This window comes from Mobula birostris, chromosome 8 (genome assembly GCF_030028105.1).
Source record: "Mobula birostris isolate sMobBir1 chromosome 8, sMobBir1.hap1, whole genome shotgun sequence".
NCBI classification, from domain to species: Eukaryota; Metazoa; Chordata; class Chondrichthyes; order Myliobatiformes; family Myliobatidae; genus Mobula; species Mobula birostris.
Window position 1 is genome coordinate 3,577,000 of NC_092377.1, and position 27,208 is coordinate 3,604,207.

Genomic DNA, 27,208 nt, shown 5'->3' on the forward strand with positions numbered 1-27,208 from the left:
CTTAAAGGTTAACTTGCAGATTGATTTGGTGGTGAGGAAGGCAAATGCAATGTTAGCATTCATTTCAAAAGGTCTAGAATACAAGAGCAGGGTTGTGATGCTGAGGATTTATAAGGCACTGGTGAGACCTCACCTTCAGTATTGTGAACAGTTTTGGGCCTCTCATCTCAGAAAAGATGTGCTGAAAGGATATTTCCCATGGTGGGAGAGTCTAGAACAAAAGGGCACGGTCTCAGGATAGAGGGATAGAGGGATAGAGGGATGCCCTTTCACAACAGAGAAGCAGAGAAATTTCTTTAGCCAAGGGTGGTGAACTTGTGGAATTTGTTGCCACGTGCAGCTGTGGAGACTAGGTTGTTGGGTGTATTTAAGGCAGAAATTGGTAGGATCTTGACTGGACATGGCATCAAAGATTACAGGGAGAAGGCTGGTGAGTGTGGCTGAGAATGGGAAAAAGGATCAGCTTTGATTGAATGGCGGAGCAGACTGGATGGGCCAGATGGCCTAATTCTGCTACCACGTCTTATGGTCTTATTGTCATTGACATAGTCATGAAATTGGTTGTTTTGCAGCAACAGTACAGTGTAAGGTATGAAAATATTTCTACAAATTACAATAAATAATAATTAATTCATTAGTGTGGGGAAAAGGAGCAGATGTAGAGAGTAGAGGCATCTGATGGCAGCTCTTCCTGGATCGCTGAGTGTCTGCCTTCTTCCCGCTGGCATCTCCTCGATGGGGAGGCTCCTTACTGATGGACACTTCCTTCTCGAGCTGGCTGTTCAGATGTGATTACAGACACGTTGGGCTGAAGGAACTGAGTCCATTTCACGTGCTGATCCTGTGTCCTCTCACACGCATCCCTCCACACATGCTGGTTTATTCCTGTTACAGTGAAAAGCCTTTGTTACATAGAAACATAGAAAATAGGTGCAGGAGTAGGCCATTCAGCCCTTTGAGCCTGCACCGCCATTTATTATGATCATGGCTGATCATCCAACTCAGAACCCCGTCCCAGCCTTCCCTCCATACCCCCTGATCCCCGTAGCCACAAGGGCCATATCTAACTCCCTCTTAAATATAGCCAATGAACTGGCCTCAACTGTTTCCTGTGGCAGAGAATTCCACAGATTCACCACTCTCTGAGTGAAGAAGTCTTTCCTAATCTCGGTCCTAAAAGGCTTCCCCTCTATCCTCAAACTGTGGCCCCTCGTTCTGGACTTCCCCAACATCGGGAACAATCTTCCTGCATCTAGCCTGTCCAATCCCTTTAGGATTTTATACGTTTCAGTCAGATCCCCCCTCAATCTTCTAAATTCCAACGAGTACAAGCCCAGTTCATCCAGTCTTTCTTCATATGAAAGTCCTGCCATCCCAGGAATCAATCTGGTGAACCTTCTCTATACTCCCTCTATGGCAAGGATGTCTTTCCTCAGATTAGGGGACCAAAACTGCACACAATACTCCAGGTGTGGTCTCACCAAGGCCTTGTACAACTGCAGTAGTACCTCCCTGCTCCTGTACTCAAATCCTCTCGCTATAAATGCCAGCATACCATTCGCCTTTTTCACCGCCTGCTGTACCTGCATGTCCACTTTCAATGACTGGTGTATAATGACACCCAGGTCTCGTTGCACCTCCCCTTTTCCTAATCGGCCACCATTCGGATAATAATCTGTTTTCCTATTTTTGCCACCAAAGTGGATAACTTCACATTTATCCACATTAAATTGCATCTGCCATGAATTTGCCCACTCACCCAACCTATCCAAGTCACTCTGCATCCTCTTAGCATCCTCCTCACAGCTAACACTGCCGCCCAGCTTCGTGTCACCCGCAAACTTGGAGATCTGCCCATCCGATCCATACCTTGAGTTTATTTGAAAGAAGGACAGAGTGCGGAATAAAGAGTGACATGTACAGGCAGAGTGCGGTGCAGGCAGACAACAGGGTGCAAGGACCATGACAAGGTAGGTGGCAAAAATCAATCTATTTATTTATTTCGAGATACAATGAGGAACAGTCCCTTCTGACCCACCGACTTGCACCCACTGATTTTAACCCTAACCTAGTCATGGGGCAACTTGCAATGACCACTTTACCTACTTTGGACATTGGGAGGGAACCAGAGCACGTGGAGAAAACCCACATGCACATGAGAAGGAATGTACAAACTTGCTCACTGAGGTCGCTGGAATTGAACTCTGAGCTCTGACGCCCCAGCTTGTAATGGGGTTGCGCTAACCGCCATGTTACCATTACAGCCATGAAGAGTTCATCTTTATTGGGAATTGGCTTGTTATTGTCACTACCGAGGCACAGCGGAAAACTTCAGTTCTGCATGTCGTCCACACAGATCATTTGATCACAAGATGAATTCAGGCATTACAAGGGAAACAATACCCGAATGCAGAATGAAGTGTAACAGCTACAGAGAGAGTGCAGAGCAGGCAGACAGACAGGTGCAACTTCGTAACGAGGTCTAGAGTCTATCTTTCGTAATAGGAACTTCTGGTTTAAGATGGCACACGCGACAACGTACTAGTGTTTCCCAAAACAAGAAATACAAATAAATCATTCATTAACAAGACTTTTTCTGTAAAGAATTATGTAAGCAACCACTGCGACCAGTGTAGAGGTGAGTGAAGGTGGGGCTGAGTCAGGGGCTGAATTGTGCATGTGGGAGGGAGATCAAGGCACGTTCGAGATGGTGTCTGAGCCAGAGCAGAGAAAAGTCAGAGCTGTGGAGACTTGAATCCCCTCCACCTAAACCAAGAGCGGAGCTTGATCAATCTACGCGCCAGGCTGATTTGGAAAGGTCGGTTATGGACCAAAATTTGGCGGCGAGATCCAGGTCCAGAGTGTATCGATGCAACAGGGCCGGGGTCTTAGAGCTCAGAATGACCCGATGCTTGGACGATTTAAACACTGGGCCAGATGGATTGAAAAGGCAGGGTATCGGATCCAGAGGCGAGGCTGGTTCCGCTTGCTGCTCCACGAAAATTACTCCACTCGTCACTGAGCTGAGGCTGTGGGCCTGCCCGGCTGCTTCAGGCTTCCTGTCTGCTGTGGTGTTCGTTGTGAGGGAGAGCACAGACACACACCGAGGCTGTGGGCCTGCCCGGCTGCTGCAGGCTTCCTGTCTGCTGTGGTGTTCGTTGTGAGGGAGAGCACAGACAAACACCACACACCCAGAGGCAACCTGCAGGGCTGTTCCACTGAACTTCATTGACAACACTGCTTGTACAATATGCAAACTCCTCCATGTAGGAATGGCTCACCGAATGGCATTAACCCATTAACTACCACTACATCTGCGAGCTCCATGACGTTTACTCCGCTATGATGAACTGAGGCTCAGGCTGTGGCCTCCCCTGGCTTCTCTGGACTTCGTGTCTGAGGACCCACTTTCTTTCTAAGTGATATTTGGCCACACATTTTAATTCCACGTCCCATTCCCATTCTGACATGTCTATCCACGGCCTCCTCTACTGTAAAGATGAAGCCACACTCAGGTTGGAGGAACAACACCTTATATTCCGTCTGGGTAGTCTCCAACCTGATGGCATGAACATCGACTTCTCTAACTTCCGCTAATGCCCCACCTCCCCCTCGTACCCCACCCGTTATTTATTTTTATACACACATTCTTTCTCTCTCTCTCCTTTTTCTCCCTCTGTCCCTCTGAATATACCCCTTGCCCATCCTCTGGGTACCCCCCCCCCCTTGTCTTTCTTCCCGGACCTCCTGTCCCATAATCCTCTCATATCCCTTTTGCCTATCACCTGTCCAGCTCTTGGCTCCATCCCTCCCCCTCCTGTCTTCTCCTATCATTTTGGATCTCCCCCTCCCCCTCCAACTTTCAAATCCCTTATCACTCTTCCTTCAGTTAGTCCTGACGAAGGGTCTCGGCCTGAAACGTCGACTGCACCTCTTCCTAGAGATGCTGCCTGGCCTGCTGCATTCACCAGCAACTTTGATGTCTGTTGCTTGAATTTCCAGCATCTGCAGAATTCCTCGTGTCTGCGTCGATTGTTTGCCTGATTTGTTTTTTCTGCCTATTGGATGTTTCTTGGTCTTTTTTTATAGGTTATTTCAGTTCGTGTTTTGTGGCTGTCTGTAAGGAGACAAATCTCAAGGTTGTATAATGTCTACCTACTTCGATAATGAGTGTACCTTGAACTTTGAACTTCAGGGGATCGTTCAATAGACTGTCCCTGAATCTGGTTGTCCTGTACTCAATGTCTGTACCCTCTACCCAACACACTTGAGTTTTCACATTAGAACTGATCACACTGGCACTGCCTGTGGACACACGCGTGTGCACTGCATGTGAGCAGGTGTAGGATGTGCAAATCCGTCTGTTCAATTCATCTGCAGTGCTGGAAGACTCCAGGAAGAGATCGGGAAGTGGGAACAGCAGTGGCTGCTGGACTGGTGAGTCCTCCTCCCCGTCACCCCCTCCACTCACCGCCGCCCCCCGAGGGGATGGAGTTACCCTGTGTGACCCACGACCTCTGTCGCCCAAGGAGTCGGAGCCTCGCAAGTGTAAAGTATGGACTGCTGGCGGGACGCAGGGCGGGGTACATGGGTTGGGGTTGCCTGGCAGGGGATGGGGACATGGAGAGAGTAAGTGGGCGCAGGGACAGGAATGGGAGTAGAGGAGAAATCGGGGCAACAGGCAGCGGGCGTCAAGGAACAGGGAGATGGGGTGGGCGGGAGACCGGAATGATGTCAGATCAGCAGTGAGTGAGGAGACAGAGTGGATGGAATGGGCAGAGGGATGGAAAGTAGGGGCAGACGAGGAGTGGGGGTAGATGAGGAATGGGGGCAGCAAGTAGGGGCAGATGAGTGGGGGAAGGAAGTGGGGGCCGATGAGGAAGGGGAGGCACCTCAGGAAGACAGGGTGGATGCGGGTGGCACCAGGCAGGGAGGGATCCTGGTTAGCAGAGTTGGGTGTTGGTAGACAGGATCGGAGCTGGGGTCAGGTCCAGTGCAACATGATTCACTGTGGCCAGGGTGCTTCAACCAAGCATTGGGCTACATGGTGTGTCTCTGAGTTCAACTTGAAATTTGATAGGGAGAAAGTAAAGTCTAATATAGCAGTATTTCAGTGGAGTGAGGGAAATTACAGTGGTATGAGAGAGGAGTTGGAAGGAGCTGCTGGCAGGGATGACAGCAGAGCAGCAATGCGTGCGTTTCTGGAAAAAATGAGGAAGGTGCAGGATAGATGTATTTCAAAAACGAAGAAATACTCAAATGGTAAAATAGTACAATGTGGCTGACAAGGGTAGTCAAAGCTAATGTAAAAGCAAAAGAAAAGGCATACAACAAAGCAAAAATTATCAGGAAGACAGGGGATTGGGAAGCTTTTAAAAACATACAGCAAGCAACTAAAAGGATCATCAGGAAGGAAAAGATGAAATATGAAAGCAGGCTAGCAAGCAATATCAAAGTGGGTGTTAAAAACTTTTTCCAGTTTGTAAATAAAAGAGAAATGAGAGTGGATATAGGACCATGAGAAAAAGAGGCTGGAGAAATAATAACAGGGACAAGGGGGTGGATGATGAACTAAATGAGTATTTTGCATCAGTCTTCACTGTGGAAGACACTAGCCGTGTGCCAGATGTTGAAGGGTGTGAGGGAAGAGAAGTGAGTGCAGTTACTATTACAAGGGAGAAGGTGCTCAAAAAGCTGAAAGTTCTAAAAGTACATAAGTCACCTGGACCAGATGAAGTGCATCCCAGGGTTCTGAAAGAGGTAGCGTTAGAAATTGTGGAGGCATTAGTAATGATCTTTCAAAAATCATTGGATTCTGGGATAGTGCCAGAGGACTGGAAAATTGCAAATGTCACTCGATTCTTTAAGAAAGGAGGAAGACAGTAGAAAGGAAATTATAGACCAGTTGGCCTGACCTCAGTGGTTGGGAGGATGTTAAAGTCAGTTGTTAAGGATGAGGTGATGGAGTACTTGGTGACACAAGACAAGATAGTACAAAGTCAGCATGGTTTCCTTCAGGGAAAATCCTGCCTGACGAACCTGTTGGAATTCTTTGAGGAGATTACACGTAGGATAGATAAAGAGGATGCAGTGCATGTTGTATATTTGACTTTCAGAAGGCCTTTGACAAGATGCCACACATGAGGCTGCTTACCAAGTTAAGAAAAGTTACTAACATGGTTAGAGCATTGGCTGATTGGTAGGAGGAGGCAGCGAGTGGGAATAAAAGGATCCTTTTCTGATTGGCTGCCAGTGACTAGTGGTGTTCCACAGGGGTCGGTGTTGGGACCACTTCTTTTTATGCTGTATGTAAATAATTTAGATGATGAAATAGATGGCTTTGTTGCCAAGTTTGCAGATGATACAAAGATTGGTGGAGGGGCCGGTAATGTTGAGGAAGCAGGTAGGATGCAGAAGGACAGACAGATTAGGAGAATGAGCAAGAAAGTGGCAAATGAAATACAATGTTGGAAAATGCATGGTCATGCACTTTGGTCGAAGAAATAAATATAGAAAAGATGTGCTGACATTGGAGAGGATCCAGAGGAGGTTTGCAAGGATGATTCCAGGAATGAAAGGGTTATCATTAAGGCAGAGATTAATGGTTCTTGATTGGACACGGCATCAAAGGTGACAGGGAGAAGGCCGGGGAGCGGGGCTGAGGAGGGGGAGAAAGGATCAGCCAAGATTTAAAGGCGGAGCAGACTCGATGGGCCAAATGGCCTAATTCTGCTCCTATGTCTTATGCCATTATGGTCTAATGCCCCATGCTTGTCCTGTCCCACCAGAACTCAGTGAAGCCGTTGTATCGCTGTATGTGGCCCTGCTGCAGCAAATGTCTCTCGTCCACTGTGGGAATACGGAGGCACGTACGAACCATCCACCTCGGGTATGGCACACCTCCAGAAGCGGCTGGGATCCGCTGGTAGAGCTGGGTTAAGGGGACTGGTAAAACAACAGTCAGGCATAAAGTGAAGCTCCCTCTACACCATCCCATCACACGCTCCCAGGGTCAGACACAGAGTGAATCTCCCTCCGCACCGTCCCATCACACACTCCCGGGGTCAGACACAGAGTGAAGCTCCCTCCGCACCGTCCCATCACACACTCCCAGGGTCAGACACAGAGTGAAGCTCCCTCCGCACCGTCCCATCACACACTCCCGGGGTCAGACACAGAGTGAATCTCCCTCCGCACCGTCCCATCACACACTCCCGGGGTCAGACGCAGAGTGAAGCTCCCTCCGCACCGTCCCATCACACACTCCCAGGGTCAGACACGGAGTGAAGCTCCCTCCGCACCGTCCCATCACACACTCCCGGGGTCAGACACAGAGTGAAGCTCCCTCCACACCATCCCATCACACACTCCCGGGGTCAGAGACAGAGTGAAGGTCTCTCTCTACACTGTCCCATCACACACTCCCAGGGTCAGACACAAAGTGAAACTCCTACCATATCGGATTGACTCTATGATTTTATCTTTTATTTGGAATAATAAAAGACCAAGAATTAGTAAATATCACTTACAAAAGTTGAAAAAGGATGGAGGTCTAGCTTTGCCTAATTTAAGAATGTATTACTGGGCTGTTAATGTGCGATACATGTCCTTTTGGTTATATTGGGTTGATAAGAGTAATCGCCGAATTTGGGTAGACTTGGAATTGAAAGCTGTGAAACAGTTTTATTTAACCTCGTTATTGGGAGCTGCTTTACCTATACAGTTAGCTAAAGTTGCTAATTTAAACTAATACCCTGTGATTAAGCATTCTTTACAAATTTGGCTCCAGTTCCGCAATTTTTTTAATCTTAAAAAATTTTAACTTTGTAGTTTAATTTATCGAAATTACTTTTTTAAGCCTTCTTTGAGTGATCCAATTTTTTTACTTTGGAAAAATAAAGGTATTAATTATTTTTTGGATTTTTTTAAAGAAAATAGACTAACGTCTTTTGAACAATTAATTGATAAATATTCTCTTTCATACACTTTTTAAAATACCTTCAAGTTAGACATTTCTTACAGAAATATTTAAGTAATTTTCCTTACATATTGGAGGCTGACCTGTTAGATACTATTATGAGTATGAACTCTTCGATGAAGGGTTCCATTGGAAGAATTTATAATTTACTATTACAATGGGATGTGTCCTTTATTTAAGATTAAACAAGATTGGGAAAAGGAACTCAATTTGACTTTTATGACGGAGGATTGGACGCGGATTCTGAAGCTGGTTAATTCTTTGATTTGCGCTAGTCATTCACTGATTCAATTTAAAATTGTACATCGTTACCATCTGACGAAGGAGAGACTGTCTAAAATATTCCCTGATGTTGATAGTTATCGTGATAGATGTAAAACTGAGATAGCTACACTGACACACATGTTTTGGTCCTGTTCTATATTGGAACAGTTCTGGAAGTCAGTTTTTTTGACAATTTCTAAAACACTTAAAATTAATTTACAACCTAACAAATTAACTATGCTTTTTGGAGTAATTCCTCAAAATATCCGTGGTATCTCTGTGTCTGACCAACATGTTATTGCATTTGTTATATTGATAGCCAGGAGGACCATTTTGTTGAAGTGGAAGGATACATCAGCTCCCACTTTGTCACAATGGTTCTCTCAAGTGATGCTATGTCTTAGTTTGGACAAAATTAAAAGTCGAACCTTTGAACCTATGTTTGATTTTGAGAAAAGATAGGGTTAATTTGCTCGTTATTATCATTTGAGTTAATTGATAGATTTCCTCCATGATCTAATTGTAAATTTTTGGTACTTTTTTTTCTTGCTGGCGGTTTGATGTTTCTCTTTAGAAGTTTTTTGTATGACGCATGGCCCTGGGGTTGAACACCTAATGGAGTTTCTTTTTTTCCCCACTTTTTCTTGCTTAGTAGGGTGTTTTTTAAATCACCAAAATTTTTTCAATCTTTAAAATAATGTTTTTTTTCTTGAGACATTGGAAGTGTTGCTTACTTCGATGTACTCGTGTTAATTTTGGATAATAATAAAAAGATTTGAAAAGAAAGAAAGCAACTCCTACCAGACCATCCCATCACACATTCCCAGGGTCAGACACTGAGTGAAACTCCCTCAGGGGAGTGCAACCTAACTAGAGTTTTATAAACTTACAACATATCTTCCCAACTCTTGAAACACAAGTTTTCTCTGCAGGGCCACACACACAAAATGCTGGAGGAACTCGGCAGATCAGGCAACATCTGTGGAAATGAATGAACAGTCAATGTTTTGGGCCGAGATCCTTAATCGGGATGTGGATGTCGACCAAAATGTAGACTGTTTTTCATCTCCACAGATGCCCTAGGTTTTGTTGAGTTCCTCCCATATTTTGTGTGTGTGCTCAACACTCTAGAATAATGAAGCAAATGTGCCATACACCCTATCAACCCGTGTAGCCAATACCTGACTTTTCTCTAAATAATATATTCCTGACTGGCTGTGGGTTGCAGACTCTGTGACGGCGTTGGGGTAAGTGTTCGTCAGACACAGCCGCAGACCGACAGCAGCTACAGGAGACAGGCCACAGACTCGGAATGAAATGCTGAGCTGTGTCTCCCCCAGGTGGCAGAGCCAGGTACTGCAGAGCCCACCATGTGTCTGATTCATGCAGACTGATGTGGCTATTAGGATCAAATTTATTGTCCCTGACATGAAATGCATTCTTTTGCAGCAACAGTACAGTGAAAAGGCATAAAACTACCAAAAATTACAAAGCTTGGGGTGACAATGTAGCGTAACGCTACAGGGTTGCCGAATGCTGTTTTGTTTCCTGTCGGGGTCTATGATGCGTATTGATGTTCTCCCGGGGACCACATGGGTTTCTTCTGGGTGCCCTGGTTTCCTCCTAAGGATGTACAGGTTAGGAGGTCAATTGGTTACGTGGGTGTATGCTTGCTGAGTCAAGACCCTTCATCGGGACTCGGAACAGTCCCAGAGTAACGGGTTGGCCGTCTGGGACAGAGAGGCAGAGAAATTCCGTTGTGTGAAGAGTGGTGGGTTTTGGAATTCAAGATCAAGTTTGACTGTACACATATCCAACCAAAGGGCACGGTAAACAGCTCGCTGTCCTAGTGACGGGACTCGGTGTTAACAGGGTATTCATTAGCCTCACAGCCCGGGGGAAGTAGCTGTTACCCAGCTCTCGGCAATTTTCACTATCCTCTGTAGGATCTTGCACAATGACGCAGCCCAGATAGGACTCGCTGGATGATGTACTGTACCTGTAGGAAGCTGCAATTGATTTAGCATTTCTCCACCCTCAGGGCTGTGCTCACTCTCCAAAATGCAGATCCGCATATTCCTGGGCATTTTGGGAATCAGAACTCAGGATTTATGGTCACTGTCATATGTCATGAATCTTGTTGTTTTGTGGCAGCAGTACAGGGCAATATGTAAAAATCACAATAAGTTACAATCAGAAATAGATAAAAACAAGTAAATAGTGTGAAAAGAGAGCAAAATACTGAGGTGGTGTATGTGGGTTCATTGTCCATTCAGAAATCTGATGACAGAGGGGAAGAACCTGTGGCTAAAAAGTTGAATGTTTGTCTTCAGGCTCCTGTACCTGCCTCCTGATGGTGGTAATGAGAAAAGGGCATGTCCTGGGCCACGGGGGCATTAGTGATGCCACCTTCCTGAGGCACGGGCTGTTGAACATGTCTTTGATGGTGGGGAGGCCAGTGACTGACTTTACAACTTCCAGCAGCTTTTCCCTGCCCTGTGATACAACCAGTCACAGTGCTCTGCATGGTACATCTGTAGAAACGGAGGGAGCTGGGGAGTGGGGACCGTACAGGGAAATGAGGTGGCACACCAGGCATCATAAGACCATAAAACAATAAGACAAAGGAGCAGAAGTCAGCCATTCGGCCCATCGAGTCTGCTCCGCCATTTTATCATGAGCTGATCCATTCTTCCATTTAGTCCCACTCCCCCGCCTTCTCACCATAACCTTGATGCCCTGGCTACTCAGATACCTATCAATCTCTGCCTTAAACACACCCAATGACTTGGCCTCCACTGCTGTCCGTGGCAACAAAGTCCATAGATTCACCACCCTCTGACTAAAGAAATTTCCTCGCATCCCTGTTCTGAACGGGCCCCCTTCAATCCTTAAGTCATCTTGGGGAAATGTGCTGCAGGTTAGAAGGCTCGCCTCCGCTGCCTTCTTATCAAAGTTTCACAGAGGAAGCATGGAAGGAGGCCTGTTGGCCCAGTGGCTCTGTGCTGACCCACTTTGCATAATCCCCTTTCTGTTACTCTTGACATTCCACATAGTTCTCCCCTCCCCCTCCGGGCTGTACGCCTCACCCACACACTGGGGACAGTTTGCAATGGCCACTACTACACTGACCTCCATGTCACTAGGGTATGGGAGGGAAGCAAAGGACCTGGGGTCACGGGGTGAACATGCAAATTCATCATAGGCAGTGCTGGAGGTCAGGAGGCAACCACAAGCAATTTATTTTGTAGTGAGCGGAACTGTTTGGCAAGTTTTTTCAGAGCTAGCACAAGCACGATGGGCTGAATAATCCACTCTGGCATTGAATGGAGAGCTGCTGCTCACCCATCCTACAGCTTAATACTCCGACACTTCCCGAGGATTGTCCAGTCGAGGGGGCGGTTTGGTTCGGTGGGATGTGACTGAATGCCACCCCTCTCACCTGTCTAGGCTTAGACATCTGTACACCATCCTTGGGTGGGTGTGAGGAAGGGAATCTCCTTGAGAGGATGCAATGGGACTGTTAGTTGGGTTTTGGTTTTTGGGGATTGGATTTTGGGGTTGGAAGTGGTATTGAGGCTGTGTTGTGCTGTTGGCTTCTTGGTGTTTTTTGAGATTGAGTTTGGTTTTTGGGGTTGGGCTACCTTTTACGATTGGGATTGGTCTTTGGGGTTGGATTTGGTGTTTAGTGTGGGGATTTGGGATTGGGGTTGGATTTTGTGTTTAGTGTGGGGATTTGGCGTTTAGTATGGGGATTTGGGATTGGGGTTGGATTTGGTTTTTATTGTGGGTATTTGGGATGGGGGTTGGATTTGGTTTTTATTGTGGGTATTTGGGATGGGGGTTGGATTTGGTGTTTAGTGTGGAATTTGGGATTGGGGTTGGATTTGGTTTTTATTGTGGGTATTTGGGATGGGGGTTGGATTTGGTTTTTATTGTGGGTATTTGGGATGGGGGTTGGATTTGGTGTTTAGTGTGGGGATTTGGGATTGGGGTTGGATTTCGTTTTTAGTGTGGGGATTTGGGATTGGGGTTGGATTTGGTTTTTATTGTGGGGATTTGGGATTGGGGTTGAATGGTGTTTAGTGTGGGGATTTGCGATTGGGGTTGGATTTGGTTTTTAGTGTGGGGATTTGGGATTGGGGATGGATTTGATGTTTAGTGTGGGGATTTGGGATTGGAGTTAGATTTGGGGTTTAGTGTGGGGATTTGGGATTGGGGTTGGATTTGGTGTTTAGTGTGGGGATTTGGGATTGGGGTTGAATGGTGTTTAGTGTGGGGATTTGGGATTGGGGTTGGATTTGGTGTGCAGTATGGGGATTTGGGATTGGGGTTGGATTTGGTGTTTAGTGTGGGGATTTGGGATTGGGGTTGGATTTGGGGTTTAGTGTGGGGATTTGGGATTGGGGTTGAATGGTGTTTAGTGTGGGGATTTGGGATTGGGGTTGAATGGTGTTTAGTGTGGGGATTTGGGATTGGGGTTAGATTTGGGGTTTAGTGTGGGGATTTGGGATTGGGGTTGAATGGTGTTTAGTGTGGGGATTTGGGATTGGGGTTGAATGGTGTTTAGTGTGGGGATTTGGGATTGGGGTTGGATTTGGTGTGCAGTATGGGGATTTGGGATTGGGGTTGGATTTGGTTTTTAATGTGGGGATTTGGCATTGGGGTCGGATTTGGGTATTAGTGTTGAGATTTGCAGTGGGGTGTGGTTTTTGGGGTTGGGAGTTAGGTTTAGAGGTGAGATCCAGAATTTCAGTTGTGGTTCCTCTTCTGTTTCTGTCCAACAGCCATGGTGACTCTGAGCACAGCAATGGGGAGGAAGACTTCTACTACACCGAGATCCAGGCAGGAGCGGATTGGTGCTCAGAGAGTCCAGGAGTTCCTCACTGTGCGTCTCCATTCCTCGCTCCGCCGTTCACCGAGGCCGTTGGACCGCAGCCACTTGGCACACCAGATGTCTCAGCCCCCACCACACCCACTCTGAGTCAGTCTGCACCCAGCTGCCTGAGGCAGGTCTGTGTGGACCGCACATACCAGGTAGAACCAGGAACCAGGGATGTGGAGCGGATCTCCCTTGCCTACTGATTGTCCGTCAGCAGCAACCCTTGACCCCATAGACCTGGGTGACCCATGCAATGGTGGCCCCAGGTCCGCGTATCAAACACAGATCCCCAACTCTCTGTATCAGTTGGAGATCCCAGCGGCCTGTGTGTTGATTAAAGGAAGGCTTTGGGGAGGGTTCAGGAGAGGTTCACCAGGATGCTATCTGGATTACAGGGTGTGTGCTGTGAGAGGCCAGATAAACTTGGATTGTCGGAGGCTGAGAGGAGATCTGATAGAGGTTTATAAGATTATGAGAGGCTTAGAAAGAGTAGACAAGGTCATAGAGTCATAGAGGGCTACAACACAGAACCAGGCCACGTCAGCCTAATCTTCTGATCCGTCCCATTGACCCGCACCCAGACCAAACCCTCCACAGCCCTCTCATCCATGCACCTATCCAAACTTCTCTTAAATGTTGCAATCAAACCCACATCCACACTTCCCTGGCAGCTCGTTCCACATTCTCACCATCTCTGAAGGAAGAAGATCCCCCTCATGTTCCCCTTAAACATTTCACCTTTCACCCTTAACCCACGACCTCCAGTTCTGGTCTCACTCTACCTCAGAGGGAAGAATCTCCTTGCATTTACCCTATCTATACCCCTCCTAATTTTGTATGTCTCTGTCAAATCTCCCCTCATTCTCCTGGGCTTGAGGGAGGAGAGACCCCACCTTGTCAACTTTCCCCCGGGTTGGAATGTCAAATTCTTAAGGGTGTTTATTGAAGGAGAGGGGGAGCAGCTTAAAGGAGATGTGTGGGGCAGTGTTTTCGTTGACACACGGTGGAGGCTGCCTGGAACATTCTGCCGGGGCGTGGTGGAGGCAGAGAGGCCAGTGCTGTTTGAGGTTTTTAGATAGGCATATGAACAGGGAGGGAATGGAGGGATATAGACCATGTGCAGGCAGACAGGGTTAGTTTAACTGGGCATCATTGTTGGCACAGACAGGATGGGCTGAACTTCCTGTTCCTGTACTATCCTGATCTGGGCTCGACAACAAGACACAGGAGCAGAATCAGGCCATTCTTCCCATCGAATCTGTTCCACCATTCCATCTTGGCTGATTTATTATCCCTCTCAAATCCATTCTCTCCATAAACTTTGGCACCCTGACTAATGAAGAACCCACGAACCTCTGCTTTAGATGTACCGTGGCCTCCTCAGCCACCTGTGGCAGTGAATTCCACAGATCCACCCCCCCCAACTGGCTAAAAAAGTTGTTCCTCACCTGTGTTCTTAATGGACATCCCCCTATCCCCCTGTTCTATGGTCATCCCCCTGTTTTATGGTCATCTCTCTGTTCTATGGTCATCCCCTGTTCTATGGACATCTCTCTGTTCTATGGACATCCCCCTGTTCTATGGACATCTCTCTGCTCTATGGTCGATTGAACCCGTGGCCTGTATATTGAGCGGAGGCCTCAGCTTGAGGTTTACATAGGGTCTCTGATCTGACCAACACTGTGATCCACTCTCCTTCATTCCCAGGCTTCCCCGGAGTCCGGCCGCAGCTTCATGCTTGTCAGTTTCTGCAGTCCGCCACAGGAGGCTCTTCTCAAACCGCGGATCGTATTTGCATCCTCGCCAGCAATACTCCACGGAGGCAAGTAAGTGAAGGAAGGGCAGTTGTATAGGTAATTGGCGAGGCTACGATTCAAGTTGAAATTTTCAAAGATTCTTTTATTGTCAAAGTACGTATCCATATAAAGCTCTGAGCTTTGTCTCCTCCAGATAGCCACGAACAAAGAAAGAACATGAAAGTCCTTCAGAGAGAAACATCAAACCCATCCCCCATCTCAATCATCAACCCCCCAAAACCCCCCAAACTCACCCTCAAACAAAATAAAACATCTCAATCATCAACCCCCCCAAAACTCCCCTCCTCCCACGCAAAATGGAATTGGAAAGACAACCACTCCCCACAGAGGGGCACCCCACAGTCCAGCTACAACAGCGACAGGCTGCTCAGAGCTTCCTTCTCCTTCTGCTGCGGCGATCAGCAGGAAGGCAGTCGACACTGAGCTCCCGCTCGCCTCGGAGCGCACTGTCATTTAACCATACACATGTATTCATGTAAGTGAAACAGTTCCCTCAGGGGCCAGCGGGCAGACAGTCACACACAGCACGTATAAGGTGGTTACGATCCAGCACACAATAATGTTCGCACAAGTCCCTGGGCAACGTGACCTGCAGATTGACAGGTTGATAGAAAGTGTGAGGTGCGTGTTTATGAGAAACAGGATGATGTCACTGACATGTTAAAATAAACCAAGCAGTCATGCAGAAATGTGAAACAGCAGCGATAAAAGATGAAAAGTGACCCAAGCAGGATGGGAGTGTGTCTGTGAGTTGGTGGGTGGGGGGAGGTGACTGAACATGCGTACTGGGTGACAGCAGGATGTTCTCTGTCCGTCAGAGAAAGCAGGATCTCCCAGTGGCCACACATTTTAATTCCACATCCCATTCCCATTCTGACATGTCTATCCACGGCCTCCTCTACTGTAAAGATGAAGCCACACTCAGGTTGGAGGACCAACACCTTATATTCCGTCTGGGTAGCCTCCAACCTGATGGCATGAACATCGACTTCTCTAACTTCCGCTAAGGCCCCACCTCCCCCTCGTAACCCATCTGTTATTTATTTTTATACACATATTCTTTATCTCTCTCTCCTTTTTCTCCCTCTGTCCCTCTGACTATACCCCTTGTCCATCCTCTGGGTTTCCCCCCCTCCCCCTTTTTTTTCTCCCTGGGCCTCCTGTCCCATGATCTTCTCATACTCCCTTTGCCAATCACCTGTCCAGCTCTTGGCTCCATCCCTCCCCCTCCTGTCTTCTCCTATCATTTCGGATCTCCCCCCCAACCTCCCACTTTCAAATCTCTTACTAACTCTTCCTTCAGTTAGTCCTGACGAAGGGTCAGGACTGTACCTCTTCCTAGAGATGCTGCCTGGCCTGCTGCGTTCACCAGCAACTTTGATGTGTGTTGCTTGAAATTCCAGCATCTGCAGAATTCCTGGTGTTAACAAGTCTGACAGCCTGGGGAACAAGCTGTTACTCAGCCAATTGAAGAATGTTTCAAGAGAACATAGAAGATTTGGGTGGGGAAGGTGACTGACCATGTGTACTGGGTGACAGCAGGGTGCTAAGAAGTCTAACAGCCCGGGGATAGAATCTGATACTTAGCTGGACAGTTCTAGTTCTTACACTGTGGTACCTTCTGCATGATGTCAGGAGGTCAAAGAGATTGTGGGAAGGATGGTGGGGTGTTTGACAATACTGGAGTACTGCATATACAGCACTTCTGATATACCGAGCCTTTAAAAAGTATTCACTCCCTTGGAAGTTCTCGTGTTTTATTGTTTTACAACATTGAATCACAGTGGATTTAATTTGGCTTTTTTGACATTGATCAACAAGAAAAGGCTTCTCCGTGTCAAAGTGAAAACAGATCTCTATGAAGTGATCTAAATTTATTACAAATATAAAACACAGAATAATTGATTGCATAATTACTCACCCCCTTCAAGTCAGTATTTAGCAGATGCACCTTTGGCAGCAATTACAGCCTTGAATCTGTGTGGACAGATCTCTATCAGCTCTGCACATATGGACACTGAACTTTTCCCCCATTCTTCTTTACCAAACTGCTCAATCTCTGTCAGATTACATGGGGATCGTGAGTGATCAGCCCTTTTCAAGTCCAGCCACAAATTCTGAATTGGATTGAGGTCTGGATTCTGACTTGGCCACTCCAGGACATTAACTTCGTTTTTAAGCCTTTCCTGTGTAACGTTGGCTTTATGCTTAGGGTCATTGTCTTGCTGGAAAACAAATCGTCTCACAAGCTGCAGTTCTCTTGTAGACTGCATCAGGTTTTCCTCCAGGATTTCCCTGTATTTTGCTGCATTCATTTTACCCTCTACCTTCACAAGCCTTCCAGGGCCTGCTGCAGTGAAGCATCCCCACAGCATGATGTAGCCACCACCATGCATCATGGTAGGGACGGTGTGTTTTTGATGATGTGCGGTGTTTGTCTTACACCAAACATTGCTTTTAGTCTGATGGCCAAAAATGCAATTTTGGTTTCATCAGGCCATAGAACCTTCTTCCAGCTGATTTCGGAGTCACCCATATACATTCTGGCTGTCTCCAGCTGAGATTTCATGTGAGTTTTTTTTCCAACAATGGCTTTCTCTTTGCCGCTCTCCCATAAAGCTGCAACTGGTGAAGAACCTGGGTCACTGCTGTTCTATGCGCAGTCTCTCCCATCTCAGTCACTAAAACTTGTAACTCCTCCAGAGTTGTCATAGGTCTCTTGGTGTCCTCCCTCACTGGTCCCCTTCTTGCACGGTCTCTCAGTTTTTGAGGACGGCCTGCTCAAGGCAGATGTACAGCTGTGCCAAATTCTTCCCATTTCTTGATGATTATCTGTTCTCTAAACGATATTCAATGACTTGGAAATATTCTTGTATCCCTCTCCTGACTTGTACTTTTCAATAATCTTTTCTTGGAGTTGTTGGAGTATTCTTTGGTCTTCATGGTGTAGTTTTTGCCAGGATATTGACTCACCAGCAGATGGACCTTCCAGATACAGGTGTATTTTTACTACAGTCAATTGAAACACCTTGACTGTACAAAAATCTCCAAAAACAGATCTCCATTTAACTTATCAATCATGTGACTTCTCTTTCAATAATTTTATTATTGTATAAATTGCATAAATACAAATACAAAATTCATAAGGATACAAATAAGTAATATGAATTGCTTTACATTTAAATCACAGTAATATGATCACAGTATCCCTTATTCCAAATCAACCATGTAGGAAAAAAATTGAATTATGAAATGAAGTAAGATCAGATAATTGACTTCTAAAACCAACTGGCTGCATCAGTGATGATTTGGTGTTATATTAAAGGGGATAAATACTGATGTAATCAATTATTTTGTGTTTTATATTTGAAATTAATTTAGATCACTTTGTAGAGATCTGTTTTCACTTTGACACAAGAGACTTTTTCTGTTGATCGGTGTCAAAAAAGCCAAATTAAATTCACTGCGATTCAATGTTGTAAAACAATAAAAGATGAAAACTTCCAAGGGGATGAATGCTTTATCGAGGCAATGTATGACCTGTATGAGGGTGGGAGGGGTGGTAAGACTCAGTACAGTGCAGAGCTTTGGCCATCCTGTTGTGGTTAAACTGGAGAGAGAAGATTTATGAGAATGCTGCAAGGATGAGATGGACCGAATTAATGGGAGTGGTTGGTCAGCCTGAATCCTTATTCTTGGAATGTAGGAGAATGAGGGGTGACCTTAGAGTTCATGACATTATACAGATAAGCTGAAAGTTTGCAGTCTTTTCTCCAAGATAGAGGAGCCCAGAACTAGGAGATATAGGCTTACAGTGAGAGGGTTAAGATTTAAAAGGAACCCGAGGGACAACAATTTTTCACACAGAGGGTGGTGAGGAGATGGAACGAGATGTCAGAGGGTGGGAGTGGATGGAACGAGATGTCAGAGGGTGGTGGGAGTGGATGGAACGAGATGTCAGAGGGTGGTGGGAGTGGATGGAACGAGATGTCAGAGGGTGGTGGGAGTGGATGGAACGAGATGTCAGAAGGTGGGAGTGCATGGAACGAGATGTCACAGGGTGGTGGGAGTGGATGGAATGAGATGTCAGAGGGTGGGAGTGGATGGAACGAGATGTCAGAGGGTGGGAGTGGATGGAACGAGATGTCAGAGGGTGGTGGGAGTGGATGGAACGAGATGTCAGAGGGTGGTGGGAGCAGATGGAACGAGATGTCGGAAGGTGGTGGGAGCGGATGGAACGAGATGTCGGAGGGTGGTGGGAGTGGATGGAACGAGATGTCGGAGGGTGGTGGGAGTGGATGGAACGAGATGTCGGAGGGTGGTGGGAGTGGATGGAACGAGATGTCGGAGGGTGGGAGTGGATGGAACGAGATGTCGGACGGTGGGAGTGGATGGAACGAGATGTCAGAGGGTGGTGGGAGTGGATGGAACGAGATGTCAGACGGTGGGAGTGGATGGAATGAGATGTCGTAGGGTGGTAGTGGATGGAACAAGATGCCAAAGTTAGTGGTTGAGTCGTGTACAATAATATCATTTGAGAAACACTTGGATAGGTACAAGGCGAGGGAAGAGTTTGGAGGGATGTGGGCTGAATACAGGAAATTCGGACCAGCTGGTTGTGCACCGTGGCTAGCATGGAGTGGATGGGCTGATGGGCCTGTATCTGTGCTCGATTGCTTGAGGACTCTGGGGGTGTTTGTGGAGGGGAGAGTGATCAGGTGACTGGAGCTCACACGGAGGGGAAGTGTGGGTGGGCTCCTGGAGCCATAATGGGGTGTTGAAACTGGTAGAAGAATACAACAGAGGCTCTTTGGCTCAGCTTTTCACTGACCAAGAGTAAATCCTGGCTTTCGTCTCGTTGGCAGGAAGGTGCGCGGTGAAGCGAAGAAATGCCGGAAAGTCTATGGTGTGGAGAACCGCAGCCAGTGGTGTACGGCCTGCAGGTGGAAGAAGGCTTGCCAGCGCTTCCATGACTGAGCGCTGATGACTGACCACCTCCCCAGGGCTTCTCTCTTCTCCCCTGTGGGCCAGCTTGGTGTGTGGCTGATGCTGGGTTTCTGCTGAAGGGTTGAGGGGTGGTGGCAGCTTCTGGTTCTCCAGGGCTGGACGTCTGCAGTAGGTGGGAGATCATTAGGGCCATGCGCTTGGCCCTGCCACTCGTGTTTTCCTGTCCCGGAGATTTTGTTCCAATGGAACCGGGCTGCTTCTGGTGTGTGTGGCTGTGTGTCACTGTGTGTCTGTGTGTGTGTGTGTATATACAGTTTTTTTGTGTACATGTGAATGAATATGTACCATGTGTGTGCGTACCGTGAGTGCACGTGTGTGTATGTGTGCGTGCGCGTGCATGTGTGCGACTGTGCGTGTGTGTGTGCATGTGTGTGAGTGTGCGTGTGAGTGCATGTGTGCACGTGTGTGTGTGTGTGTGCATGTGTGTGAGTGTGCATGTGAGTGCATGTGTGCACGTGTGTGTGTGTGTGTGTGTGTGTGTGTGTGTGTGTGTGCGTGTGTGTGTGTGTGTGACTGCCTTTGCTCATGGTGCAGGCACCATTTCGGAGTGTGTGTGTGCATAGCACACTATCTCTGCTGTGACACGCTCCCTCCCTCTGAGGCTTTGCCCACACCCACCAATCCAGCAGTGCAGCCAGCGGTGCGCTTGCGCAGTTCCTGTAGGTGGGGCAGGAGACGGAAGGAGGACCACACCATTGTCCGGTCTGGAACTGTGCTAACCTGGTCATTGATATGTGATCCGTTGGTGTACTTGTTTCTGAACTGGGATTTGTTTTGGAGTGATCTGACCCTTGTACAATGGGGGTGTTCTGATCTGTGGTGCTGTGGAGCCAGGGTCAGTATGGCACCCGGACAGTTCCGGGACAAACAGCTAGGCCCGTGCAAGCATTCACTCTTCAGTCTTTGCCCAACTGTCCTGTCGTTAGATCCCGACAGTCTCATTTTGTATATTTACAAATCTTTGTGATTTTAAATAAAAAAATTAAAGATGGTGATCTGGAATTGAGTATTTTTCTTCTCTTTCTCAGTGTTGGCTTTGCTGAAAAGGCCAGCTTTTCTGCCTGACGGCCCCTTGAGCAGGTAGTGGGGTGAGCCGCCTTTCTGAAGCCCCCACACTGCTGTTGAGGAGGGAGGCCCAGGTTTAGGCCCAGGTGGTGCTCCAGGTCAGGATTTATTTACCATTACGCGAGGATCCTGGAGCCGAGAGTCTGTGCTGTTCACCAACCCCTCCCCGGCTCGGCCCCACATGCCCAGGATGTTTGTGATCTTGTCACAGCCGGTTCCCGCGGCTGTTGCTGTTGTGACGCTGCGCTGGGTGGTCTCGAAGCCGGGACACCCCAACAGCCATTTCTATATCATCCGGATTCTATTAGAGAACTTAGCACTGATCAAACACAAAGTAGGCAAAGACCTCGAAGCTAGTTACCGCCTTTATTTCGTGAATTCATGGGAGCCATTCTGCCCGTCTCTGCCAACGCAAGGTTACAATTCCAATTTATACAGTGGATCTATCCACACAAGTCCAACCGGTCTCCAGACACTGTTTCTGCAATTTATATAACGTTAGCAGCTATACACAAACAAGACAGAATCTGCAGATGCCAGAAATCCAAGCAACACACACACAAAAAGCTGGACAAACTCAGTGGCCAGGCAGCATCTATGGAAAAAAGTACAGTTGATGTTTTGGGACGAGACCCTTCGGCAGGACTGGCACCAATACAACAGATTCGTCATCGATCATTGTACCAAACAAACCGTCAATCACGTTGTTTCTCAGACCACTATCGATGAAACATAGAAACACAGAAAACCTACAGCACAATACAGGCCCTTCAGCCCACAAAGCTGTACCGAACATGTCCTTACCTTACAAATCACCTAGGCCCTCTATTTTTCTAAGCTCCATGTACTGTAGAAAGCAGCCAGTGAGTGAGTGGGCCAGTGAAGGAGTGGAGCTTTGAGGCTTTGACTCGAGAGATTCTGGCAGTTTTGGCAATTGGACTGTACAATCAAGTCAATCAAGATTTGAATAGCTCACACTCAGCAGAAAGCAGTATAAGTAATGAACCAGGTCAGGTCACAATCTCTCAGTGGGTGAGCATCTGGGCAACAGTGACCACCACTCCCTGGCCTTTAACATCATCATGGAAAAGTATAAAATCAGAGAGGACAGGAAAATTTTTAATTGGGGAAGGGCAAATTATGAGGCTATAAGGCTAGAACTTGCGGGTGTGAATTGGGATGATGTTTTTGCAGGGAAATGTACTATGGACATATGGTCAATGTTTAGAGATCTCTTGCAGGATGTTAGGGATAAATTTGTCCCGGTGAGGAAGATAAAGAATGGTAGGGTGAAGGAACCATGGGTGACAAGTGAGGTGGAGAATCTAGTCAGGTGGAAGAAGGCAGCATACATGAGGTTTAGGAAGCAAGGATCAGATGGGTCTATTGAGGAATATAGGGAAGCAAGAAAGGAGCTTAAGAAGGGGCTGAGAAGAGCAAGAAGGGGGCATGAGAAGGCCTTGGCGAGTAGGGTAAAGGAAAACCCCAAGGCACTCTTCAATTATGTGAAGAAAAAAAGGATGACAGGAGTGAAGGTAGGACCGATTAGAGATAAAGGTGGGAAGATGTGCCTGGAGGCTGTGGAAGTGAGCGAGGTCCTCAGTGAATACTTCTCTTCGGTATTCACCAATGAGAGGGAACTTGATGATGGTGAGGACAGTACGAGTGAGGTTGATGTTCTGGACCATGTTGATATTAAGGGAGAGGAGGTGTTGGAGTTGCTAAAATACATTAGGACAGATAAGTCCCCGGGGCCTGATGAAATATTCCCCAGGCTGCTCCATGAGGCGAGGGAAGAGATTGCTGAGCCTCTGGCTAGGATCTTTATGTCCTAGTTGTCCACGTGACTGGTACCGTGTCATAAGGCGGTGGCTGGGAATGGAGCCAAGTACAAGACACAGACAATGAAGTACTAGGGACAGGACTAGGATACAGGGCGATGGCAAGGACATGAACAGGAAAACTAGGAACCTGGAACAGAACTGGACAAGAGAGCTAGGAGCCTGGGCTTGGAATCTGAGCCAGAGACTGGACAAGGACCCAGTACCTGCATCTTGCCTCTGGCTTGGACCCCAGAACTAGTCAAGGACGAGGCTGGAGACTTCAGGCTTGAAGCTAGAGGCTAGAGACTTGGCTTGGCAAGAGGCTTGAGGTAGGCAGGATGCTGGGGTCTTCAGGCTGGAGGCTGGAGACTTGAGGCGAGGCGTGGCTGGAGGCTGGAGCAGGAGACGAGGCGAGGCGAGGCTGGAGGCTGGAGCAGGAGACGAGGCGAGGCGAGGCGGGAGGCTGGAGACTTGAGGCGAGGCGAGGCTGGAGGCTGGAGACTTGAGGCGAGGCGAGGCTGGAGGCTGGAGACTTGAGGCGAGGCGAGGCTGGAGGCTGGAGACTTGAGGCGAGGCGAGGCTGGAGGCTGGAGACTTGAGGCGAGGCGAGGCTGGAGGCTGGAGACTTGAGGCGAGGCGAGGCTGGAGGCTGGAGACTTGAGGCGAGGCGAGGCTGGAGGCTGGAGACTTGAGGCGAGGCGAGGCTGGAGGCTGGAGACTTGAGGCGAGGCGAGGCTGGAGGCTGGAGACTTGAGGCGAGGCGAGGCTGGAGGCTGGAGACTTGAGGCGAGGCGAGGCTGGAGGCTGGAGACTTGAGGCGAGGCGAGGCTGGAGGCTGGAGACTTGAGGCGAGGCGAGGCTGGAGGCTGGAGACTTGAGGCGAGGCGAGGCTGGAGGCTGGAGACTTGAGGCGAGGCGAGGCTGGAGGCTGGAGACTTGAGGCGAGGCGAGGCTGGAGGCTGGAGACTTGAGGCGAGGCGAGGCTGGAGGCTGGAGACTTGAGGCGAGGCGAGGCTGGAGGCTGGAGACTTGAGGCGAGGCGAGGCTGGAGACTTGAGGCGAGGCGAGGCTGGAGACTTGAGGCGAGGCAGGAGACGAGGCGAGGCTGGAGCAGGAGACGAGGTGAGGCGAGGCGAGGCGAGATGAGGTGAGGTGAGGCTGGAGGCTGGAGATTTGAGGCGAGGCGAGGCTGGAGGCTGGAGACTTGAGGCGAGGCGAGGCTGGAGGCTGGAGACTTGAGGCGAGGCGAGGCTGGAGGCTGGAGACTTGAGGCGAGGCGAGGCTGGAGGCTGGAGACTTGAGGCGAGGCGAGGCTGGAGGCTGGAGACTTGAGGCGAGGCGAGGCTGGAGGCTGGAGACTTGAGGCGAGGCAGGAGACGAGGCGAGGCTGGAGCAGGAGACGAGGTGAGGCGAGGCGAGGCGAGATGAGGTGAGGTGAGGCTGGAGGCTGGAGACTTGAGGCGAGGCGAGGCTGGAGGCTGGAGCAGGAGACGAGGCGAGGCGAGGCTGGAGGCTGGAGCAGGAGACGAGGCGAGGCGAGGCTGGAGGCTGGAGCAGGAGACGAGGCGAGGCGAGGCGGGAGGCTGGAGACTTGAGGCGAGGCGAGGCTGGAGGCTGGAGACTTGAGGCGAGGCGAGGCTGGAGGCTGGAGACTTGAGGCGAGGCGAGGCTGGAGGCTGGAGACTTGAGGCGAGGCGAGGCTGGAGGCTGGAGACTTGAGGCGAGGCGAGGCTGGAGGCTGGAGACTTGAGGCGAGGCGAGGCTGGAGGCTGGAGACTTGAGGCGAGGCGAGGCTGGAGGCTGGAGACTTGAGGCGAGGCGAGGCTGGAGGCTGGAGACTTGAGGCGAGGCGAGGCTGGAGGCTGGAGACTTGAGGCGAGGCGAGGCTGGAGGCTGGAGACTTGAGGCGAGGCGAGGCTGGAGGCTGGAGACTTGAGGCGAGGCGAGGCTGGAGGCTGGAGACTTGAGGCGAGGCGAGGCTGGAGGCTGGAGACTTGAGGCGAGGCGAGGCTGGAGGCTGGAGACTTGAGGCGAGGCGAGGCTGGAGGCTGGAGACTTGAGGCGAGGCGAGGCTGGAGGCTGGAGACTTGAGGCGAGGCGAGGCTGGAGGCTGGAGACTTGAGGCGAGGCGAGGCTGGAGGCTGGAGACTTGAGGCGAGGCGAGGCTGGAGGCTGGAGACTTGAGGCGAGGCGAGGCTGGAGGCTGGAGACTTGAGGCGAGGCGAGGCTGGAGGCTGGAGACTTGAGGCGAGGCGAGGCTGGAGGCTGGAGACTTGAGGCGAGGCGAGGCTGGAGGCTGGAGACTTGAGGCGAGGCGAGGCTGGAGGCTGGAGACTTGAGGCGAGGCGAGGCTGGAGGCTGGAGACTTGAGGCGAGGCGAGGCTGGAGGCTGGAGACTTGAGGCGAGGCGAGGCTGGAGGCTGGAGACTTGAGGCGAGGCGAGGCTGGAGGCTGGAGACTTGAGGCGAGGCGAGGCTGGAGGCTGGAGCAGGAGACGAGGCGAGGCGAGGCGAGGCTGGAGGCTGGAGACTTGAGGCGAGGCGAGGCTGGAGGCTGGAGACTTGAGGCTCCTCCCGGGCGGGGCATGGTTCACCACCCGACAGAGGCAAGGGACAGGAAGGGACAGAACCAACCCCAGGTAATAGTGAGACGGCCTGGCTTACCTGGGCAGAGGCAAGGGACAGGAAGAGAGCTAGGTACGGGGTGGCTCCAGGACAAGACTACAGGTGAGACGAGGTGAGAGTTACCAGCAAGACAAGGCAAGGTTTCTGGCAAGGCAAGGCGAGACGAGAACTTCAGGCAAGGCGAGAATTACCGGCAAGACAAGGCAGGGCTTCAGGCGAGGAAACAGAAGGCAGAGAAAGGGATACAAGGAGTAAGGACAAGAACAATCCAGCAGCCACGCCCTGGTCTCTGGAGGTATTTATGCAGCCAGCCTCAACGATCATCAGCTGCCTCAATTAGCTCAACAAGAACAGAGACAGGGTAGATAGGAAAATCTGGAGCAAGGGTTGATGGACCGGACCGTGAACCGGAATACGACTTTACGGACCGGACTATGACATACCGGAGGATTGGAGGGAGGCGAATGTTGTCCCCTTGTTCAGAAAAGGTAGTAGGGATAGTTTGGGTAATTATAGACCAGTGAGCCTTACGCCTGTGGTGGGAAAGCTGTTGGAAAAGGTTCTTAGAGATAGGATCTATGGGCATTTAGAGAATCATGCTCTGATCAGGGACAGTCAGCATGGCTTTGTGAGGACAGATTGTGTCTAACAAGCCTGATAGAGTTCTTTGAGGAGGTGACCAGGCATTTAGATGAGGGTAGTGTAGTGGATGTGATCTATATGGATCTTAGTAAGGCATTTGACAAGGTTCCACACGGTAGGCTTATTCAGAAAGTCAGAAGGTATGGGATCCAGGGAAATTTGGCCAGGTGGATTCAGAATTGGCTTGCCTGTAGAAGGCAGAGGGTGGTGGTGGAGGGAGTACATTCGGATTGGAGGGTTGTGACTAGTGGTGTCCCAGAAGGATCGGTTCTGGGACCTCTACTTTTCGTGATTTTTATTAACGACCTGGATGTGGGGGTAGAAGGGTGGGTTGGCAAGTTTGTAGAAGACACAAAGGTTGGTGGTGTTGTAGATAGTGTAGAGGATCGTCAAAGATTGCAGTGAGACATTGATAGGATGCAGAAGTGGGCTGAGAAATGGCAGATGGTGTTCAACCCAGAGAAGTGTGAGGTGGTACACTTTGGAAGGACAAACTCCAAGGCAGAGTACGAAGTAAGTGGCAGGATACTTGGTAGTGTGGAGGAGCAGAGGGATCTGGGGGTACATGTCCACAGATCCCTGAAAGTTGCCTCATAGGTAGATAGGGTAGTTAAGAAAGCTTATGGGGTGTTAGCTTTCATAAGTCGAGGGACAGAGTTTAAGAGTCGCGAGGTAATGATGCAGTTCTATAAAACTCTGTTTAGGCCACAATTGGAATACTGTGTCCAGTTCTGGTCGCCTCACTATAGGAAGGTTGTGGAAGCATTGGAAAGGGTACAGAGGATATTTACCAGGATGCTGCCTGGTTTAGAGAGTATGCATCATGATCAGAGGTTAAGGGAGCTAGGGCTTTACTCTTTGGAGAGAAGGAGGATGAGAGGAGACATGATAGAGGTATACAAGATATTAAGAGGAATAGATAGCGTGGATAGCCAGCACCTCTTCCCCAGGGCACCACTGCTCATTACAAGAGGACATGGCTTTAAGATAAGGGGTGGGAAGTTCAAGGGGGATATTAGAGGAAGGTTTTTTATTCAGACAGTGGTTGGTGCGTGGAATGCACTGCCTGAGTCAGTGGTGGAGGCAGATACACTAGTGAAGTTTAA

The 27,208-nt window shown here is 49.1% G+C and overlaps 1 protein-coding gene across 3 annotated transcripts in view; it reads left to right on the forward strand.

The window, feature by feature from the left end:
• The window catches only part of LOC140201108 (zinc finger protein 395-like), a 37,888-nt gene extending 16,944 nt beyond the window's left edge, over positions 1-20,944 (forward strand). For all 3 annotated transcript variants that reach the window (XM_072264715.1, XM_072264713.1, XM_072264714.1), the window contains exons 4-8: positions 4,381-4,553; positions 6,789-6,889; positions 13,030-13,279; positions 14,832-14,950; positions 19,807-20,944. In XM_072264715.1, the coding sequence (XP_072120816.1) occupies positions 4,381-4,553; positions 6,789-6,889; positions 13,030-13,279; positions 14,832-14,950; positions 19,807-19,918 (755 nt within the window). In that variant the 3' untranslated portion in view covers positions 19,919-20,944. The remainder of the gene's footprint in view (positions 1-4,380; positions 4,554-6,788; positions 6,890-13,029; positions 13,280-14,831; positions 14,951-19,806) is intronic.
• The last annotated feature ends 6,264 nt before the right edge of the window (positions 20,945-27,208 follow it).